This window comes from Diospyros lotus, chromosome 8, assembly GCF_014633365.1.
Source record: "Diospyros lotus cultivar Yz01 chromosome 8, ASM1463336v1, whole genome shotgun sequence".
Taxonomy (NCBI): domain Eukaryota; kingdom Viridiplantae; phylum Streptophyta; class Magnoliopsida; order Ericales; family Ebenaceae; genus Diospyros; species Diospyros lotus.
Window position 1 is genome coordinate 37901207 of NC_068345.1, and position 18794 is coordinate 37920000.

General features: G+C 37.4%; 3 protein-coding genes across 5 annotated transcripts in view; all 3 read right to left on the bottom strand.

Annotated features, from left to right (window-relative positions):
- Positions 1 to 5778: 5778 nt before the first annotated feature.
- Positions 5779 to 6672, bottom strand: LOC127808382 (oil body-associated protein 2B-like). The gene is made up of 4 exons (XM_052346904.1): positions 6474 to 6672; positions 6303 to 6385; positions 6111 to 6214; positions 5779 to 6016 (listed from the first exon to the last, which is right to left on the bottom strand). Exons 1-4 carry the CDS (start codon positions 6670 to 6672, stop codon positions 5779 to 5781), a joined length of 624 nt encoding a protein of 207 aa, XP_052202864.1.
- A 4307-nt stretch (positions 6673 to 10979) lies between these two features.
- Positions 10980 to 12034, bottom strand: LOC127808644 (oil body-associated protein 2A-like). Its single transcript, XM_052347214.1, has 4 exons — positions 11752 to 12034; positions 11579 to 11661; positions 11360 to 11474; positions 10980 to 11242 (listed from the first exon to the last, which is right to left on the bottom strand). Exons 1-4 carry the CDS (start codon positions 12032 to 12034, stop codon positions 10980 to 10982), a joined length of 744 nt encoding a protein of 247 aa, XP_052203174.1.
- A 1600-nt stretch (positions 12035 to 13634) lies between these two features.
- LOC127807579 (probable LRR receptor-like serine/threonine-protein kinase RFK1) overlaps positions 13635 to 18794 on the bottom strand; it is a 32976-nt gene continuing 27816 nt past the window's right edge. Inside the window, exons 19-25 of one of the 3 annotated variants that reach the window (XM_052345557.1) lie at positions 15629 to 15781; positions 15399 to 15517; positions 15252 to 15318; positions 15108 to 15170; positions 14759 to 14990; positions 14482 to 14632; positions 13635 to 14344 (exon numbers count right to left, since the gene is read on the bottom strand). In XM_052345557.1, coding sequence (XP_052201517.1) covers positions 13949 to 14344; positions 14482 to 14632; positions 14759 to 14990; positions 15108 to 15170; positions 15252 to 15318; positions 15399 to 15517; positions 15629 to 15781 — 1181 coding nt within the window. In that variant the 3' untranslated portion in view covers positions 13635 to 13948. Of the gene's footprint in view, positions 14345 to 14458; positions 14633 to 14758; positions 14991 to 15107; positions 15319 to 15398; positions 15518 to 15628; positions 15782 to 18794 lie in introns of all 3 variants that reach the window. The other 2 variants (XM_052345556.1, XM_052345558.1) reach the window with 2 other exon arrangements.

Genomic DNA, 18794 nt, shown 5'->3' on the forward strand with positions numbered 1-18794 from the left:
TTTCGGACTCAAGCTGAAATTAAGGCGACTTGTATTTTAAAGTAAACCAAATTAAATAATAGTTTAAAATTTAGCAATATTTTAAATCACATAAAATTAGGAATGCCAGCATTACTTTTTTTTTAAGGGAAATTCTATTCAGAACCCGAAAATTTACTCTTTAAAACCCACGTCCCATCAAAATTTTCAATAATTTTAATATACCTCTTTTACCCCCACAACCCATAGCAAACTCTCTTCTCCGATCACCTCTCATCCCCAGCCATCACCTAAATATATAAATACACACTCACACACACTTATATATATATATATACACACAGCATAGCCGCGGCCATGGCAGCCGCGACCATGCAACCCAGCACACACACACATATACACTCACACACCTATACAAATATATATACACACTCACACACACATATATATACAAGTTCCATGGCCGCAGCCATGACAGCTGCGACCATGGAAACCCTCGCACCTCGCGGTGCGGGGGTTTCTGCAATCCCCGCACCGCGAGGTGCGGGAGTTTTTGAAATCCCCGCACCTCGCGGTGCGGGGGTTTCAGCAACTCCCGCACCGTGAGGTGCGGGGATTTATAAAATCTCCGCACCTCGCGATGCGGGGAATCAAGCCTTCCCCGACTGCTGGGAAGGCTTGATTAAATTTGTTTTATTTTAATTAAATTTATTTTATTTTATTTATTTTATTTAAATTAAATTTGTTTATTATAATAAAATAAAATAAAAAATAATATAAATAAATAAATTCTAAATATCTGTATTTTAAGTAATTATAAATTAACTAATTTTAAATTTTAAATCATTGTAATTAAGTGTTGAATTTTTAATACTTAAAAAAATTTAATAAGATAAATTTAAATATATATATATCTTTACCTAATTCAATAAGATAAATTTAAAAATCCTATCATCATTTAAAATATATTCTTTTTAAATATATGTAATTATAAAAAAAATATATTTTAAATGATGATAAAATTTTTAGATATGTGTATCTTCAAGTAATTTAATAAGATAAATTAATTAATTTTAAATTCTTTTAAGTATTAAAAATTCAACACTATGATTTAAAATTTAAAATTAGTTAAATTATAATTACTTAAAATGTAGAAATTTAAAAATTATTTATTTGTATTATTTTTTAATTTTATTTTATTATAATAAAAATTTTAATTAAAATAAAAATAAAAAAATATAAAAAGTCTTCCCGACTGCTGGCAGTCGGGAAAACCTAGCTTTCCCAACTGTTGGCAGTCGGGGAAACCTGACTTTCCCAACTGCTAGCAGTCGGGGATTTCAACAATCCCCGCACCTCGCGGTGCGGGGGTTGCTGAAACTCCCGCACCGCGAGGTGCGGGAATTGTTGAAATCCCCGCACCTCGCGGTGCGGGGGTTGCTGAAACTCCCGCACCGCGAGGTGTGGGAATTGTTAAAATCCCCGCACCTCGCGGTGCGGGGGGTTGCAAACTCCCGCACCGCGAGGTGCGGAGATTGCTGAAATCCCCGCACCTCACGGTGCGGGGTTGCTGAAAACCTCCACACCGCGAGGTGCGGAGGTTTTTATGGCCGCGGCTACCATGGCCGCGGCCATGCTTTTGTGTGTGTGAGTATGTGTATATATATATGTGTGTGTGTGTGTGCTGAGTTGCTGTGTGTGTATATATATATATGGGTGTGTGTGTGAGCTTGCTAGTTGCATGGCCACGACTGTTATGGCTGCGGCCATGCTCTGTATATATATATATATATGTATGTGTTTGTGTGTGTATATGATGTAGAAGGGAAAGAGAGATGCGAGATGATGGTCGGTGATGAGAGGTGATCGGAGAAGAAGGTTGGCCGTGGGTGTGGGGGGGGATAAAATAGGTATTTTAAAATTATTAGAAATTTTGATAAGACGCGGGTTATGAAGAGTAATTTTTCGGGTTCGCGATAGAATTTCCCTTTTTTTAAATACTCTCTTTTTAAGAAAATAAAATAAATATCAATATCTTCACAAATAATCTTAGAATAAACATTATAAAATGAATGAATTTTAAAGTAATAAACACGTGTAGTTATATTAAAATTCCTATATGCCATAAATTTAAATTTTATTTTATTGTGATTTTAAAAAAAAATAAATCGAATCACAACAATTAAACTAAGTAATTTAGTTAAAGATTATAATTATTATACCAAATTATGTTGACAAAGCTACTCGATAAATTCTTAATTAATATAACTGAAAGATAGATATATAAAATATATATTTACAAAAGAATAAAAAAAAACTATATTGTAATACTTTTTCATAACAAATATAATGATTCACTTTTTATCATTCCTTCTTATCTGGATTGTATCTTAAAAGGATATTGTATAACAAAAATCTTAGAAGAATATTATATTATGTGACCTACCAATGAGGGGATTTTTTTCAAAATAAGACAACTTCTATGTAGATATTTGTATATTTTAATACTGCAACTGGCAAATTATTCCTCCAACCCACCACCAATATCACATCACATGTTAGATTATGTTTGTGTTTTCTAAAATAGTATAATTTCTCTTGTAGTTAACTAAATATAAAAATTAATTATTTTATTTTTTATTTAAATAATTTATTCTCCCTTTCTCACTCCTCCTTAGCATATCCCACTCTATCTTCTCTTATTTTTCTCTTTCCGTGATTTATCAATTTATCAAATTTTTATATTTAATAATCACCCAACATTCTTAAAATATCTCTCCCTTTGTCTCCATCCTAAGATTATTTGAGAATAACTCGAATCAAACACAATCTCTTCAAAATAAAAATATTTAAGTTTTGATTTCTTGCACATCAACCCCAAGGTTTGATTTTGCAAAGAAATCAAACTAATTAATGAGGTTTAAAGGTTCAATTTTCTTGCAAAATTGAACTACTAGCTCCGATTATGAGTTGGTAATGGTGGAGACGATAATAGTTGAGAAGTAATTCTCTCTCCCCCCTCAATTTTGCAATTAATATGGTTTTATAAAAAAAATCTCACTATGAGATTTATGAAAATTAGAAATTTTGTGATTTTTTGTGAAACCTTACTAGTCATAAATACTAATCCATTTTATGGGATTTCACCAAACCCTAACAATCACGAACATGTGCGCGCACACACCATTTTTCTCGTTTCTTCTATATAAAGAAACCTATTGCTAGTAATTGGGTTTTATGACTAAACATGACTAGTTAATAGGTTCTTTGAGAAAATCTCATTGTTTAATGACTCATAGTTATCAGGCACGAGACTTTCTAGAAGAGCTCAATAGTAATTTTAATTTTTTTTCGTATAATTATAATGAAATGTTTTCAGAGGGGTATTTTAGAAATTTAAATAAAAATATCAGCTGCTATTTAACAATAGGTTTTTGATGTTACATGGTTTAAAAACTTAAAAAGGGAGTTTGATGTCATTTTAGAAGACATAGGAAAGATCCACTTATTTTAAACAAATCTCAAGATGATTTATAATTTACTTAAGCAAAAAAAAAAAAAAATCTAGTTACTAGACCTAACAGTTGACCCCTTAGGTTGCGTTCTCTTTACTGTTTTTAAGTCATTTTTAGTTTTCAATTTTCTAAAATAATGAAAACGCGTTCTCTTTGCTGTTTTTAAAAATATATTTTTAAAAACAAAAAAAAATTATAAAGAAAACTCAAAATAACAAAAAGTTGTTTTGAGTGTTTTCATCCAAAACAAACTCTAAATTCAAAATACATCTATTTATTTATTTATTCATATTTTATTATTGTAATGGAAAAAAATATTACAAAATTCATTAACTTTAAAATGTATATATTTTTTAAATAATATATTAATATTAAATATTTATAATTTACTTAATAATCAAATTTATTGAATAAAATATTTTCAAAATTTCAGACAGAACGCGTTTTCTAATTTTCTGTTTTGAAAAATAGTTTTTCAAAATGACAAAGAGAACACGTTTTCAATTTTCTAAAAACAGATTATCAAAACAGAAAACTGAAAATGAATTCAAAACTCAAAACTGAAAATTGAAAAACAAAGAGAACGCAGCCTTAGTTATTTATCCTTCACTAACATGTGTTATAAAACAAAATTTTATTTTACCAAATACAATCTTTTAATTTTTTTTATAAATAATAGTTATGCTTTAAGATCACAAAAAGGCTCAAAAATCAACCCCCATTTATAAAACCATACTTTTTGTGAACTTACACCAGGTGATTTTTTGGTTTGGTGTCACTGGAGGTAACCCAGCTGTTGGACCCCATAAATTGATCTCTTATTTGTTTTAGTTTTTTTTTTTTTTTATAGATATTATACATATTTAAACATCATTCAATTGCATATTAATTCAACAAATAATTAATAAAACATTCAACAAACCAACTACATACAATGAGCCATGCATCACTTCCTTGAAAAGTTCAAATGAATCCAACATTTTAAGATGTTGTCTCGTTGACATACATAGCATATAATTAAGATTATAAGCAAGCAATTTGGAAAATAGTTATAGATATCCCAGCTAGTATTTGAATATTTATTGGGTGTAAAAGGTGAAATCCCTCACTTTAAAGGCCCTATATACTCTTTTACGCACGTGGGAAGAATTAATCATGGTACACAGTAACCTCCAAGGCAAGAGGTACAGTGTATAGTCCTTACAAGAAGCCACTCCCACAAGATAGTGAAATGCCCACACTATGTCTTTCATAACTCGAATCTGTATCATTGGATGTAATCTATTATTTTGAGAACCATCTGCATTACGTGAGTGAGGGCAGTATTTGAATATTTCTTATATATAAACAACATCATTTAACAGAAATCTCAATGCCAGTGGCTTTGTGGGCTCTTTTTTTAGCTTATTCTAATTGCTCCCGTATAATCTTGTCAAGGTCATCGTACAAAGACTTGGACAATAAAAGTAGGCAAAAAATAAAAATAACAACCTTAATTAGGGTACTTAGGATAAAAGTTAAAAGAAATGATAATTCAAAATGTAGGGTGTTTAAGTTAAACAAAGAATAAATTTTCTATTTAATCTTTACTTCTTACGCTACAAGAGTTGAACCAGAAATTCATCCCTATCGGTCCAAATTTTCTAATCCAACTTGAACCAAGGAATAATATTGTTGCTATGAAATAGACGGCAGGATCAATATTAGAAGCAGTAAAAAAGAAAAGACTTGGATATTCCACGTCATATGGAGCCGTGGTTATCGTTTGGCCCTAGATCTTTGTCAAGCTTGGTTTCGCTTTGCATCTGAAACTGAAAGCATCGACCGGTCCATGCATGAAGATCACATGGACATTGTCAAATCCCTTCAGTCACCATCCTCACCCTCTTCCCGATTGATTTGAATGGTCGCAGCTTCATGAGTTGGTAGCTACAAAATAAGATATATCAAGCCAAAAAAGAAAGTCGTCTTTGTTGAATTTAGAATTCCAGATTTAAGATTTATATTTAATCGAGGCCGTGTCAACTTGGCATAAGATTAAGCTTGATTAGCTTGACGTGAATACGCCCCTTTCACTTTAGATCTACTGTCTGCATGCAATAGTTTAAGAAAAAAACAAGAGACGTGATGAGTGTGGGCTTGGCTCGGTAGTCCTGTTGGTGAGGCCTACTAGTCGGACCTCTACTGGACACGCTACAGTATTGCTTTCCCGAGCCCATTTCAGCACTGGGCTAAACCGTATGGCTAGATGTCTACTTTCATGGAAACGGTGCCGCCGTCTTCTTCATCTCCGCCGGCTCAACGGCGACGGCGAAGCCACGCCGGTGCTGTTCCAGTAGTCGGCCTGCGGGTTGATCCACTCCGGCTCCGCAATCTCCAGCCTGGAAGCCTTGAGATCATCCGTCAAGTCATTATACTTGATGCTTCTCTTCGCCACCAGCTCCTGCCTCACCAACCCCACGTTAACCGCCTGCGGCGACACCATCAGCGCCGGTGGACCCAGAGGCAGCCTGTCTCCTATACTCTCCCAGGTACCCACAATCTATGCAACCATAAATTTAAAAAAAAAAAAACAAAATTAAACAACAAGCAGTTGATTTTCTAACCTCTATCGACTTGCAGGTGCACCAGAATTTGCCATAAGTTTTGGCAAGATTTAAAAGTTCGTGCTTCAGAATCATCTCTGGGACCCAGGGATGAATCCATAGGCCTGATTTTATCTGAAATACATATCACTCGCGATCACATTAATTTGCAATTCTCCATTGTTTCTGTATAAAAGAACTGTAAAAATGGCAGATAATTAACCTCGTATGCATGAGAGTGCCAGAACTTCTGTTCTTCAGGTGACAGTGTCTCAAATAGGGTGCCCGATATCATATATTCAACACCTGTGAAAAGAAATTAATTAGTAGCCACTTCCAGTGAAAAGAAATTAAATAGAAGAAACCAATATTGATTGACAGAAGACTGTGGTACCGATGAATCGGGCCCAGGCGTCGTCGTCGGAGTCGTAGACGGCGCACTGGAAGAAATCCTGGTTGCGGCGGCTGAGGAAGTGGTGGGTCTCAATCTGGCGGCTCATGTCGTGGCTGTACAAGGCGAAGCTGCAGACATGCCGTTTCATCTGTCCGACCGGCTTCAGGGACTGCAGCAGCTCAGCCCCTTTGTTCAGCATCTTCTTCCCAGCCGTCACCGGCGGCACCCCGTCGTCTCCCGACGCCATACTCTCTCTCTCTCTCTCTCTCTCTATATATATATATATATATTGTCCTTCAAATATATAGAAATGAAATAGCAACAAATGTTACATAAATATTTATAGGGCAATCAAAATATCCATTTTACCCCTGCAATTAATGACCCAAATGCCCCGAATACAGCATCTCTCTCTCCCTCTGTCTCTCTCTCGCTCTCCCTTTCACACCATTGGCCCCAGCGGTACGACGGCAGCGGCGAGGTGAGGCGGCCGAGGCGACACGATAAGGCGGCAGAGGCGACGGGGCAAGGCGGCGGAGCTTGCAACGGCGAGGCGAGAGCAGGCGGAGGCGAAGAACGGCGGCAGGTGAGGTTGCAGCGGCGAGGGAATGGGGGAGAGGGAGAAAAGGATGAACAGGAATCAAAATATCGTGATATTTTGATGTCAAAAGATCGCGATATATCATCGCTGTAAACATTCTCTACAAATAGCATTTTCCATATAGAAATAGAAATGAGGCAATTGATTGATTACAGAGGGATTGGTGAGTAATGCCATTCATGTCCAGTAGAGATAAATAGTAGTTCATGTGGCAATTACATAGGAGGGTTTGATTGATATTATAATAAAATTGTTAAGTGTTCTTTCATCTTTTTCAATTCATATGACTACCACATGAAGTGCTATTCATCTCTCATCTACACTAGATATGAATAGCATTGCTCGGATTGGGTTATATGGAAATGGAATGGGGAACAGAAGTTGGGTAATGGCGACCAAGTCCTGAGCTGGGCGGGGTTGAGGTGGCTGACATTGTTGGGGCTTGCTGCCACGTATAGGGCGTTGTATGAAGGCCTCGAAAGTTGGAAGTTGATGTATATAACATGGGTCATGCTATTTGTACATATATAAAAGAGTTTACGATTTTTGTTTACCCCATTGTTTCTCTCTCCCCTTCCCTTGCTACTGCAATCAACCACCCGTCGCCGTTCTTCACCTCAGCTTGCTCTCGTCGTCACCTCGCCTCCTCTTGTCGCCTTGCTTCTGTCGCCTTATCACCTTGTCTCCTCATCGCTGCATTCTCCAGCAATCGGCAACCACCTAAACCAACAGAGGATGCAGGAGGCAGCGACGACAGTAAGGGCGAGGCGAGCGACGGTCAACCAGGCTAGGAGGCAATAGGCAGTGACGGTCAGCAAGTAGCCAAGGAAAGGGCGACGAGGGCAAAGGCGAGATGTGCAATGGTCAGTAAGTGGCGAGGATGCAGCAGGAGATGGCGGTCGGCGGTCGGCGGTCGGGGAGCGGCGAGGGCGAGAGAGAGAGAAAGAGTTTTAGGTCTTTTGGATTTGGGTCATTTATCAGAGGGGTAAATTGGTCATTTAATCACTCTGTAAAGCATTTTGTACACTGCCTTCTGTACAAATAGCATTATTCATATGACACAGGATTATGCTATTGGTACATAACGTCTTTTACAGAATGATATTCTTGGGATAGATTGAGGACTTATCACGATAAATTTGCAATATTCTCTTCTCTCATCTCTCTCTCTCTCTCTCCAGCAACTGCACTTCTCTCTCTCATTTCATCTTCAGCACTGCCTCTTATAGCCTTCCTCTCGCCACCGTCTCCACCTCGTTGCCCGCTGTCGCTGCATCCTTGCCTGATCGACCGTCGTCGCTAGTTGCCTGCTACATTTTCACCTGGCTACCTCGTCTCTCGAGATGGTAGGCAAAAGGCGAGGCGTCGGCCGTCCAAGTAAGAGGCGAGGTGGCAGTAGGCAAAGGCAAAAGGCGAGGGGTGAGGCATTGATTGTCGGCCAAGTAGGGATATAGCTAGGGGCAATGCTAAAGGGGAGGATATGAGAGAGAGAAAGAAAGGAAAAGAAAAGGGAGAGAGATGAGAGAAATTAAGGTGTAAACTGGTTATTGAGAGAAAGAGAAATGGGTAAAATGATATTTTTAAGTTACCTGTAAACTTACATGTAAAAAGCCTTCTATACAAATAACATTACCCATATAACACATTACAAATTTTCTAATATAGAGGCTACATTTGGTGTCACCTATTAGATTTGCTTAAATAATATTAATTATTTTTATATTTTGAAAAATAACACGTCACCCTTTTCATTACCAAACATACAAATTGACTATTTTATCTCTCTCTATATATAAACTCTACCCCTCTCTCTCTTCCCTTCTTTCTCTCTCTTTTCCCTTTTTTTTTTTCTTTTTCTCCACTTCATCCCAATAATTAATTAGAAGAGTATTGCTACTCGGCCACTCTCAAAGTCACCCTGAAGATATCGCGTCGACTCTAAAATATTACGATATATCATGGTATGAAGAGAAGTCCAAAACTAAGTATTTTCAAATTTTTGCCTCACTTGCACTGTATAAATGCTCATTGACCATAGTGGAACCTCTAACATCCAGAATTCTTTCTTTTCTCCCATTCCCTCTGCAGCAATCATATTTTATTTCTTTATATCTTTTCTCTCCTATTGCCTCTTGTTTCTCTCACATCTTTATTATTATTTCTAGTTCAATGACAGACAAGATTTTACAAGGTGATAGTAAACCCCATCATGAAATCATGATAGGTTTCAAACACTAGTTTGGAGACCAAGGCAATGATAGCACAAAGGTAGTGGTAGAAGTAGAGGCTTTGTAAACTGATGGTATATTTCTCTCTCTTTAGTGAATAGAGATGTAATTGAGCCAAGACGAGATTTTACTGAGGTCAAACTCAGCTCGGCAAGAAAACATTAAGCTTGAGATCGAATTGAGCTTAAAATTTTATTCGACCTCGAGTTTTACTCAAGCTTGAGGTCATCTCAAGCTCACCTCACAAGAAGCTTCTGTGGAGGCAAGCTTGAGCTCGAGCTTGTGAGAAGAGGAGAAGAATAGTGCTTGCTTTGCATAAGGAAGGAAAGGTAAAGAAATGGATGAAGAAGTGGGTCGAAAACTCAAGATGACGTGAAGACGACGAAAAGAGGTAGAGTCTGTTTGAAAGATCTGGATTAACCAAGTGAGATGATGACATAGTGAAGACAAAGTGTAGACAACGACAAACTAAAAATTAAGAAGATGAAGAAAGATAAAGTTATCTCACCTGCAAGGAGGGAGAGGGGTGTGTGACACATGTGCTTTACAATTCAGGTTTGTAACTTTGGTTATATATATATTATATTATATTAGATGATGACTTAATATAATAGTAAAAAACATAATAAATTTAATGATTTTATTATAATAATTTAAAGTTTGATAATTTTATATTTACTAATATAAAATTAGTATTAATGTATTTATAATAATAGTAATGTATTTATAAATTAGTCGAGTTTCTAATTGAACATCTTCACGAGTCTCTAATTGAGTCTATTCATTAGTCACTAATTAATTTGTTCGCGAACCTTAACAAAGTTAAGCTTTATTAAGTGCAAGTTCAATTTGTTTATAAATTGAGTTTTAAAATTAAGTTTAAGTTTAAGTAGTTTAATTTAACAAACGAACACCCAATAACTCCATAATGACTCTACTTATTTGCGATCTTATTGGTGAACCCAAAAGGCGACGGTGGCCATCTCTAACACCATTTACTTTAATTGTTTCTTATTTTTGTCAAATAAATTGAATTAGAGAAAGACATTTTAGGGATTTGAAAAAACTTAAGGGTCATTTACTAATGGTATGAAAAAGTGATTCATGGTAAAAAAAAAAAAAAAAAAGGTGTTATTTTTAAAACTACAAAAATAAACGATGTAATTTACGTACGTAAAGCCAGGAATGTCCGTAAAATTTACACTATATTCTAAGGTTATAAATTTGATATTACTAGCACATTTGAAGCACATTTAATTAGTAACAAATTGTGATGTTATTTTATATATGCATAGACTATTTTGATTATTATAAAGTTAATTTAGGGTCGAGAGACTGAGTTGTAAACGTAATATTGTAAGAAGAGTCTTCTCAAGACCTCTCTTCCACTCAGACACACTGATGAGTTATACATTTTTCGTTTTATCTTATATTAACAACAATAAAAATAGGTTTTTTCTGTGGACATTAATGGGCTCAAGTTCATAAAAGACAAGAAAAATTATCATGAACGAATAATAAGACAAATTAACAGAAAGTGTTAATACACCGACACACATCATCACCACCACCGTTAATCATGTAGCTAACCGTAGCCACATATATATAATTTTTGAAAAGGTACCTGAAACGAAGAGGTTACACACATAGATTGCATTTTCATGGGAAATTAATTAATTAAGAATCCCCGATGAGTTTGATCTCAGTCTTCTCTATGTCAAGAGCAAAGCCCTTTCCCGTCTTCTGCCAGTAGTCTGCATATGGATTTGTCATCGCAGGAACTTGAAGGTCTGCTCTGGAGCTCTTCAGACCATCCGTCGAAATGCCATACGTGGCGTCCCTCTGTATCACCAACTCTGCGTTCACGTTCACCCCCAACCCCATGTTCCCCTCTTGCGGCGACATCATCAGAGATGGCGCCCCAAGAGGAAGCCTATCCCCTGCATTCACACACGTACGTAATTGCATGCATTAATTAAGTTACCTTTGTATAGAAGGGTTCAAATGATATTGATATTGATGCTTTTACTTTTTATAGAGCGCTACGTAGTATATACCTCTGTCTACTTGCCAGGTGCACCAAAACTTGCCGTACGTTCCTGCAAGATCCTCGAGCTCGGATCTGGAAATCATCTCTGGAACGCGGGGATTCACCCAGAGGCCTGATTTGATCTGAATGTACGTACAAAATCAAACACATGACGGATCGTGCAATAAATAGGAGAAATTATATAAGGTTTAAAAGTAATTAATTAATCGAATAATTAAGTATATACCTCGTGAGCATGGGAATGCCACAGCTTCTGTTCCTCCACCGGCAGCGAGTCGAATACACGGCCCGACACTACGTATTCCACGCCTGCAGCGATAATTAATCAAATATATTTCATTTCAAATAATACTATTTAAAATCTTTCTATCCAATTAATATATATATATATGTATATACCGATGAGATGGGCATTGGAGTCATCGGAGTCGAAGACGGCGCACTGGAGGAAGTCCTGGTTGGCGCGACAGACGTAGTGGTGAGCCTCGATCTGGCGAGACACGTCGTGGCTGTAGACGGCGAAGGTGCACACGTGCTGGCTCATCTGCTTCAGCGGCTTCATCGACTGCATCATCTGGGCGCCCATGTCCAGCACCTGCTGCCCCACCGTCATGGGCTTCCCCGGCGGCACCGCCCCGTCCCCCGGCGGCATCTCCCCCGGCGACCTGTCGCTCGACGCCATCGATATATCTCAACTTCTACTTAATTTCAAAATCCAGTCAGCAGTTAATTTCAACGTTTTCTGTTTCAGCTAGGTAGCCGGCCGACCGATCTGCGATCGCTCTCTCTCTCTCTCTCCGTTTATTTATATATATGTATGTAACTATAAGTAATTGGGTTCGGAAAGAAAAGGCAAGGATCGAGAAGAAAAGGTTGGTTTTATGTGCATGGAGGTGTTTAATTAAGGTGGCAACGAAGCCTGGGATTGCTGAGAAGCGGTTGCTAGATGCTTGGGAGATGGGGACACTTGGCCCCTTACTTCTCATTGGCCTCGTGGCCATGGCCCGTTCAACATAGCTCCATTCTTTTTTTCTTTTTCTTTTTTTCTCTCTTTTTTAACTCGCTCCCATAAATTAGTTTATCAATTAGGTCTTGAATATTTCATTGCCAAGTCAAATAATATATATTAATTAGAAGAGTTAACGTTGTTGTTTAGGATTTATAGTTAACATGATCGCTTAATTGGAATAACTAATGATCTTTTTAAATATATTAATTTGGAACGAACTCGATTGACATAAATTAGAATATCTTTCTGAAAAATAAAGACATTAAGATCTACCCCTAATTTATTTATAACTTAATTTTAATTAAGGTCTGAACAATTGTTAAATTAGACAAAGAAAAGCTCATTTATCATTTGCTGAAAAAAAGTTCTACTCATCACTCAGTTCATGCTCATCAATCTTAATCTAATTTCCTTAATTTATTGGTCCAAGTAATCTACTTTTTAGAGATGCACGCTCAATAACATATATTTTTATTTTTATTTGAATAAACATCATAATTAAGTATCTTAATAACATTTGTGTATATATATATATATATATACAAGATGTTTTTAGTTCCAAAAGCTCTTTGTTTTATAAAAATTGATTAATTAGCAACGGCTCAGAATTCTTTAGAAAAGATGAGCTATGAACTGATTTTAATTTAGAGGACTAATTAAATGTACAGAATCCCTCGTGAGAACGACATGCAAATTAGAGTCTGGACAATCACTAGTGAGTTTATTTCTGCATGTCTGCTAGAATGAGTCTCAAAGATCACATATCAAATGGCAATACTTCTCAAGCCATAAGCATCGTGGTAAACAAATCTGAGACTTCTGCTTATTATTCTGAATAATCAGTGATTTATCGCAGTTCAGGAAGGGAATGATCTATTTGCTTCAATTTAAGACTTAGAGCTTTATTGCTGAAAGTGTTGCTTGTTCCTTAAAGCCATGCATTGTGTTTAATTAGCTCAATGGATCCATTATCTTCTCATGCATTGTGTTTATCGGGTAGCACTTAGGCTCTTGGTTGTTGCAACTGAAATTGGAATGAATATTTCCCAAAAAGTGCTTGTATTATACTCGTGTTTTTCACTGGTCAATATTATATTTACCTTGGTTCGGGGTTTGAAGCAATAGGGTTCAAGCCACATACTAACTAGGTTTTGGAATTTTATTTTAATTTTTACATTAATCCTTCAATAATTGCTAGGTAGATTATTCTGATTTAGAACCATGATATACAGGACCAAATAGCATTATTCTTTCGGGGAAGGATCATACAAAGTTTTGAATTAGAATAATTATAATTGACGTCACCAAAAATGTGAGATTCTACAACAAATTCCCTCCGGGAGAGCATACAAAGAAGAAAAAGAAGAGCAAAAACCATCTTCTGGGCAACACTTCTACCTCCCCCTGTTCTAAGTGAAGGTATAAGAAAAATAATAACTATGTACATCATGCAGAAGCAGCACGGTCAAATAATCTACCTAGCAATTAAGTTCACTACTTTTAAGTAAAACTGTAGAAGCACCTGATGTCTATTCCAGGGGGCACAACTAGGCTCACATCCCGCAGAAGCATAATCTAAAATCAGCATCAGTAGGACATGGAATCCATATTGACCTTATAGAGATTGTCAATTGATGTAGAAGAAGTGCCAATCTCTGTTTCAATAGTTATTGAATTCGGGGTCCGGGCCGTCTGGCTGCTGCTGGGACTGTAGCTTTGCTTCTTCTCTCGATGAAAGTCCCTCATGGCTTTAAACCTCAGATCTTCTGTATAAGAACTGGGGTCTGGGACGATATCAGGAATACTAGTTTGTCCTTCAAGCATGCTCACTACCTCGGACATTGTAGGCCTGAGTGACGGCGATCCATTCGTGCACAACATCGCAACTTTAGCCACCTTTTCAAGTTGTTTCATGTTGACTTCAGACCCCAATCTTGGATCAAGGAGATCCTCTAAGTTTCCATCTTTTTGCAAGTAGCAGGCCTGCATTTAGACAACGTGATTTTTTTTTACGAGAAAAAGTTCAGTAGGCAATAAGTAATTGACAAGAATGTTTCATCTTCTATGATACAAATATATCAAGCTAGGCTCCAGTACAATGAAAGGATGTCCTTCAGTACCCAATCTAGCAGACAGACGAAGTTGGTACTCGGCATGTAATTGTTGTTGTTCTTCCCACTAACAATTTCCAAAGCCACAATTCCAAAGCTGTAAACATCAGCCTTGTGGGTCAAATAACCCCAAAGTGCATATTCTGGGGCCATATATCCTCTGCAAATCAAGATTCTGGTGCCTCATTCAACATGCAAAAGGAACTCAAATGTACTGAACAAAGGAACGGTTAGACTATCTAAAGAGTAAAGACAGAGTTCATCCAGAAAGGATCCTGTGACTCACATGGTTCCAGCAATCCTAGTGCTAATGTGAGTTTTTTCATCTTCATTAAGCCTAGCCAGTCCGAAATCTGAAATTTTTGGGTTTAGGTTTTCATCAAGAAGCACATTGGTAGCTTTTATGTCTCTGTGAATAATTTTGAATCTTGATTCTTCATGTAGAAAAGCTAAACCTCTTGCAATTCCAATGCAGATATTAAATCTAGTTGGCCAATCAAGTATCAACTGGCTGTCATCTGGATTTGAACATTATTCAACACAGAGAAACATTAGTAAAGTCACTGCAGTCCAATGTTAATAGGAGAAATGTCGACAATTTTCTTATTGGGGTGTCAAAATCAAGAAAAACTTACTGAACAAAGCTCGTGCGAGACTATTGTTTTCCATGTACTCGTACACCAATAATAATTGATCCCCTTCAATACAGCATCCATGAAGTTTAACAAGATTTGGGTGTTGCAAACAGGAAATCATGCCTATTTCATTGAAAAACTCACGATTTCCTTGTCTTGACTTAGAGGACAGTTGCTTCACTGCAATTTCAGTACCATCAGATAATAGACCCTGCATCCAGCATTTACTCAGAAATCTGTGCATAAGATCTAAGAAGCTGAATCAGCTAATCATCAGGTTAGCTAAAGCACCTTGTAGACAGGGCCAAAGCCACCTTCTCCGATCTTGTTTGCAGAATCAAAATTATTAGTGGCAGCTTTAATCTGTTTCAAAGTAAAGGAACCCTTTTGCAACTTTAAGCCTTCAAGATCTGCCAGGAATGAAATATAGCAGTTTCTACCACTTATACTAGTATAGCATCCATTCAAATTTTAGAAACAAAGAAAATGTCTGTTTAAATATAATTGGTCGGAATGTTCACCTTTTCTATTCCTTTTTCTAACTTTTAAATGACCTCTCCACAAAAGGATGCTGATTATCAGAACAATAATGCATGTTGCCACAACTCCAACAGTAATAACAGTAATATAAGTAGTAGCCTTCTTCTTTCCCCCATGCTGACAAGATTTGAAATCTGCCCAAAAGAACAAACCAAAACACCACTAATGAGAATCCCATGCACATGACAACAGCCAAACAATTGAGCAAAGAAACACTTATCTGATAACTTAGGTAAAAGCCCGACATTCATAGCATATTGTCATTGTAGAATTGCTTATAAAGATAAAACGCACATATATGCCCTCACTTGTCCATGCAAGATAGACACCAAAAAGAACCCACAAGACCAGAAAATTCACCATTAAATCCATTTCCCAGAGCCATAAATGTATGTTAAACTGCAGCAATGTCTCTGAGGTTTGGCACGCTGGATCCCACATTGAACAAGAAATGGGAGATCTTGTGGCACATAAATGGGGTAGGCAGCACCAGCTAATGACTTGTGCTTTTTCTCTAGATGGAAAGCGCCTAAACCCCATGACAAATTGGTATCAGAATGCCCCATTCTTGATCTGATTTCATGTCAAGCACTCCCAAGGGGAAGGGCGGTCCACCTGATCTGAGGGAAGAGCAAATTTAATTGAGCGTGTCTCAGATCCTTTAGGCAATACCACCTATCAATTGGTATCAATTGGTTTGGTTTAAATGGCAAGCACCCAGTGATGTAGGACAGAATAATAAATTTTAGGAATTAGTATTGTTTATTTTATTTATTAAGTTTATTTTCTATTTTAGTTTGTTTCCTAATTTCTTTGGATTTCTTTTAAGGAAATGCTTCTTGTACATCAAGAGCTACACCTTGGACTACACACACGCGTGTAAATGATCAAAATACCCCTCGCGTCTCACGGTATAGCGCATAAGCAAAATACCCCTCACCCAAGGCGATGAGGCACTGCAAGACGGTGAGACATGGTGAGGTGAGACGGTGAGATGCGAGGGATATTTTGGTCATTTGCGGACGTGTGTGTAGCCCTTAATGTACAAATAGCATAGTCCTTCTTTTAATATCTTTTTGCTTCCTTAAGTTAGTATAATCCTAATTAGATTGGAATAAGAAATCCTAGTTAAGATAGATTTTTATCTATTAATTGTCTATAAATAGTTCGATTGGATTGTAATTTAAGGTAGCTTTGATTATTGACATTGATTATAGGCTCACCTATGATGAAAAATATAACAGAAGAAATTTGTAGCAAAAGAAGTGCACAAACACCAAAGAAACTTGGTACAAAACTATTGGGTCAAGACAAGTCTCGGCCACTACTCAAAAACAAAACCCAAAAATAGAGCTACAAATACACAGAATAATCGATAGACTAAAACATGCATATGAACAAAATAGCAAAAATAAAGCATAAACGAACACAAGCGATTTACCGTGGTTCACCCGTTAATGAGGGCTACGTCCACGTTAAACTCCGGCAAGGAAAGCTCACTGTACTATTGAAAAAGAGTTATAGCCTCAATATACACATCACACTCATTCACTCACTGTACAAGTTAAACCTCTCCAATAAAAAATGCCCCATAACCACATAACTACAGATTAGAGGCAAAACCCTAGAGAGAAAAACAAAGAAGGACTATACAGAGATATTGTGAGAATGAGAGAATGAAGAAACCCTAAAGGGTAAAATCGATCGGAGGCTGTGCTGCCTCTAATCTCGAGGCACCAAAGAGAATAAATAACCAAAGGCAACGGAGGGGATTTGATCTGGTAAAGGCAAGATCGACGGCCATAAGGAGCAGCAGGCAAAACAACAATCAACTCGTACCAGCTGATGAAAATGGCAGGGGAGGTTGCCGTTTTGGCCCTCCAACACATGGGCCCAAAACAACCGCATTTTGGGCTGCCAATGGCGGTTGCCGAAAGGCCCTCCTCCCCTTGACCAAAATGGCAGTGTTTGGAGAAGCTTTCACATAAATCCCAACAAAAACTCTTAGGAATGACACAGGATATAATGGCATTATAAAGATAAGGTCACGGACAAAGTTGATTGACAAGCTAGAAGTCATGTAATCATCCACACTTACCAGGGTTAGGCTTGGTTGTTGTTCTATACAGTTACTATGAGAAGTGAAGAAGTGAAAATACCAGACAAATAAGGGATGATGACTAGCCATCATGGCCTTCTTGTTCATTACGGTCCAAATCAATGAGCATAAGAATTCCAACCAAACATACAAGGGCATGGCAATAAATGGTCTTCGGTTTGTGCCATCTCAGGACAGAAGTCCCAACACAGTAAGAGAACAGATAGGAAAAGCACCACAGTTCAAGTAAAGAACACAGGACACTTATGCCCAGGTTATCAAGCTAACTTTTGCATTGTTTTTGCAAATCGCAAGGTTTATTACACTCAATACTTGATTGAGAAAATCAACCAGTCTCTCTGATAGGATACTGATTATCGAAAGAAACTACAAGCTGGAAATTAACAAAATGAAAAGAAAATTGGGCATTCGAGAGGCCCTTAACTCTCCCAAGAACTCAATACCAAAATCTTCTTGCCCCTCCCAACTTCTTCCCCCTCTATATATTCTACCATCCCTCCTCCTCAACAGAAATCTGTTACGCGTTTAACAACCTAGCGATTTCCCTTCACTACCCCTACGCACATGGCTGGTTGTTATGCCAGCCATCCAAATTACACCCTCACCCCTTGTCTTTGATAAGTCAAGTGCCTATCATTACTCTCCCCCCAACTTTCACCTTGTCCTCAAGGTGAAAAGTAGGAAATTGTTGCTGAATCGTATTGTAGGGCTCCCAGTTCATCGTGGCGATTGCTTGCACCACTGCTACTACCAGTGGGGCTACCATTCTCACTGTCCTCAAACTCACTGGCAGTATAAAAAAAACATGTTCCTCTGCAGAATTCCACGAGTACCAGCTCAAGAAGTAACTAGTGTCAGGTGCACTCTCTAATGAAGGAACAAAAGCAGCCTTCTGTCTAGTAAGGGTGTCCCAATTAATATCTCTGAAAAATGCACGTTGCTTCACCTCCGAGGCTCCTCCTGCTCCTAGTCTCTGATGAGGATCTTCAGTTAATAATCGATCAATGGAATCTTGGGCTTCATAGCTC

What these genes read in the sequence shown, in the direction of transcription:
- LOC127808382 (XM_052346904.1), bottom strand. Translation starts at nt 6,672, where the DNA reads ATGCTGAACAAAGGGGCTGAGCTGCTGCAGTCCCTGAAGCCGGTCGGA. An exon ending in GGCACTCTCATGCATACGAG is followed by an intron (nt 6,215 to 6,302) that starts GTTAATTATCTG and finishes TATGTATTTCAG; the next exon opens with ATAAAATCAGGCCTATGGAT. An exon ending in AAATTCTGGTGCACCTGCAA is followed by an intron (nt 6,017 to 6,110) that starts GTCGATAGAGGT and finishes TACCTGGGAGAG; the next exon opens with TATAGGAGACAGGCTGCCTC.
- LOC127808644 (XM_052347214.1), bottom strand. Translation starts at nt 12,034, where the DNA reads ATGGCGTCGAGCGACAGGTCGCCGGGGGAGATGCCGCCGGGGGACGGG. An exon ending in GGCATTCCCATGCTCACGAG is followed by an intron (nt 11,475 to 11,578) that starts GTATATACTTAA and finishes ACGTACATTCAG; the next exon opens with ATCAAATCAGGCCTCTGGGT. An exon ending in CACCTGGCAAGTAGACAGAG is followed by an intron (nt 11,243 to 11,359) that starts GTATATACTACG and finishes GTGTGAATGCAG; the next exon opens with GGGATAGGCTTCCTCTTGGG.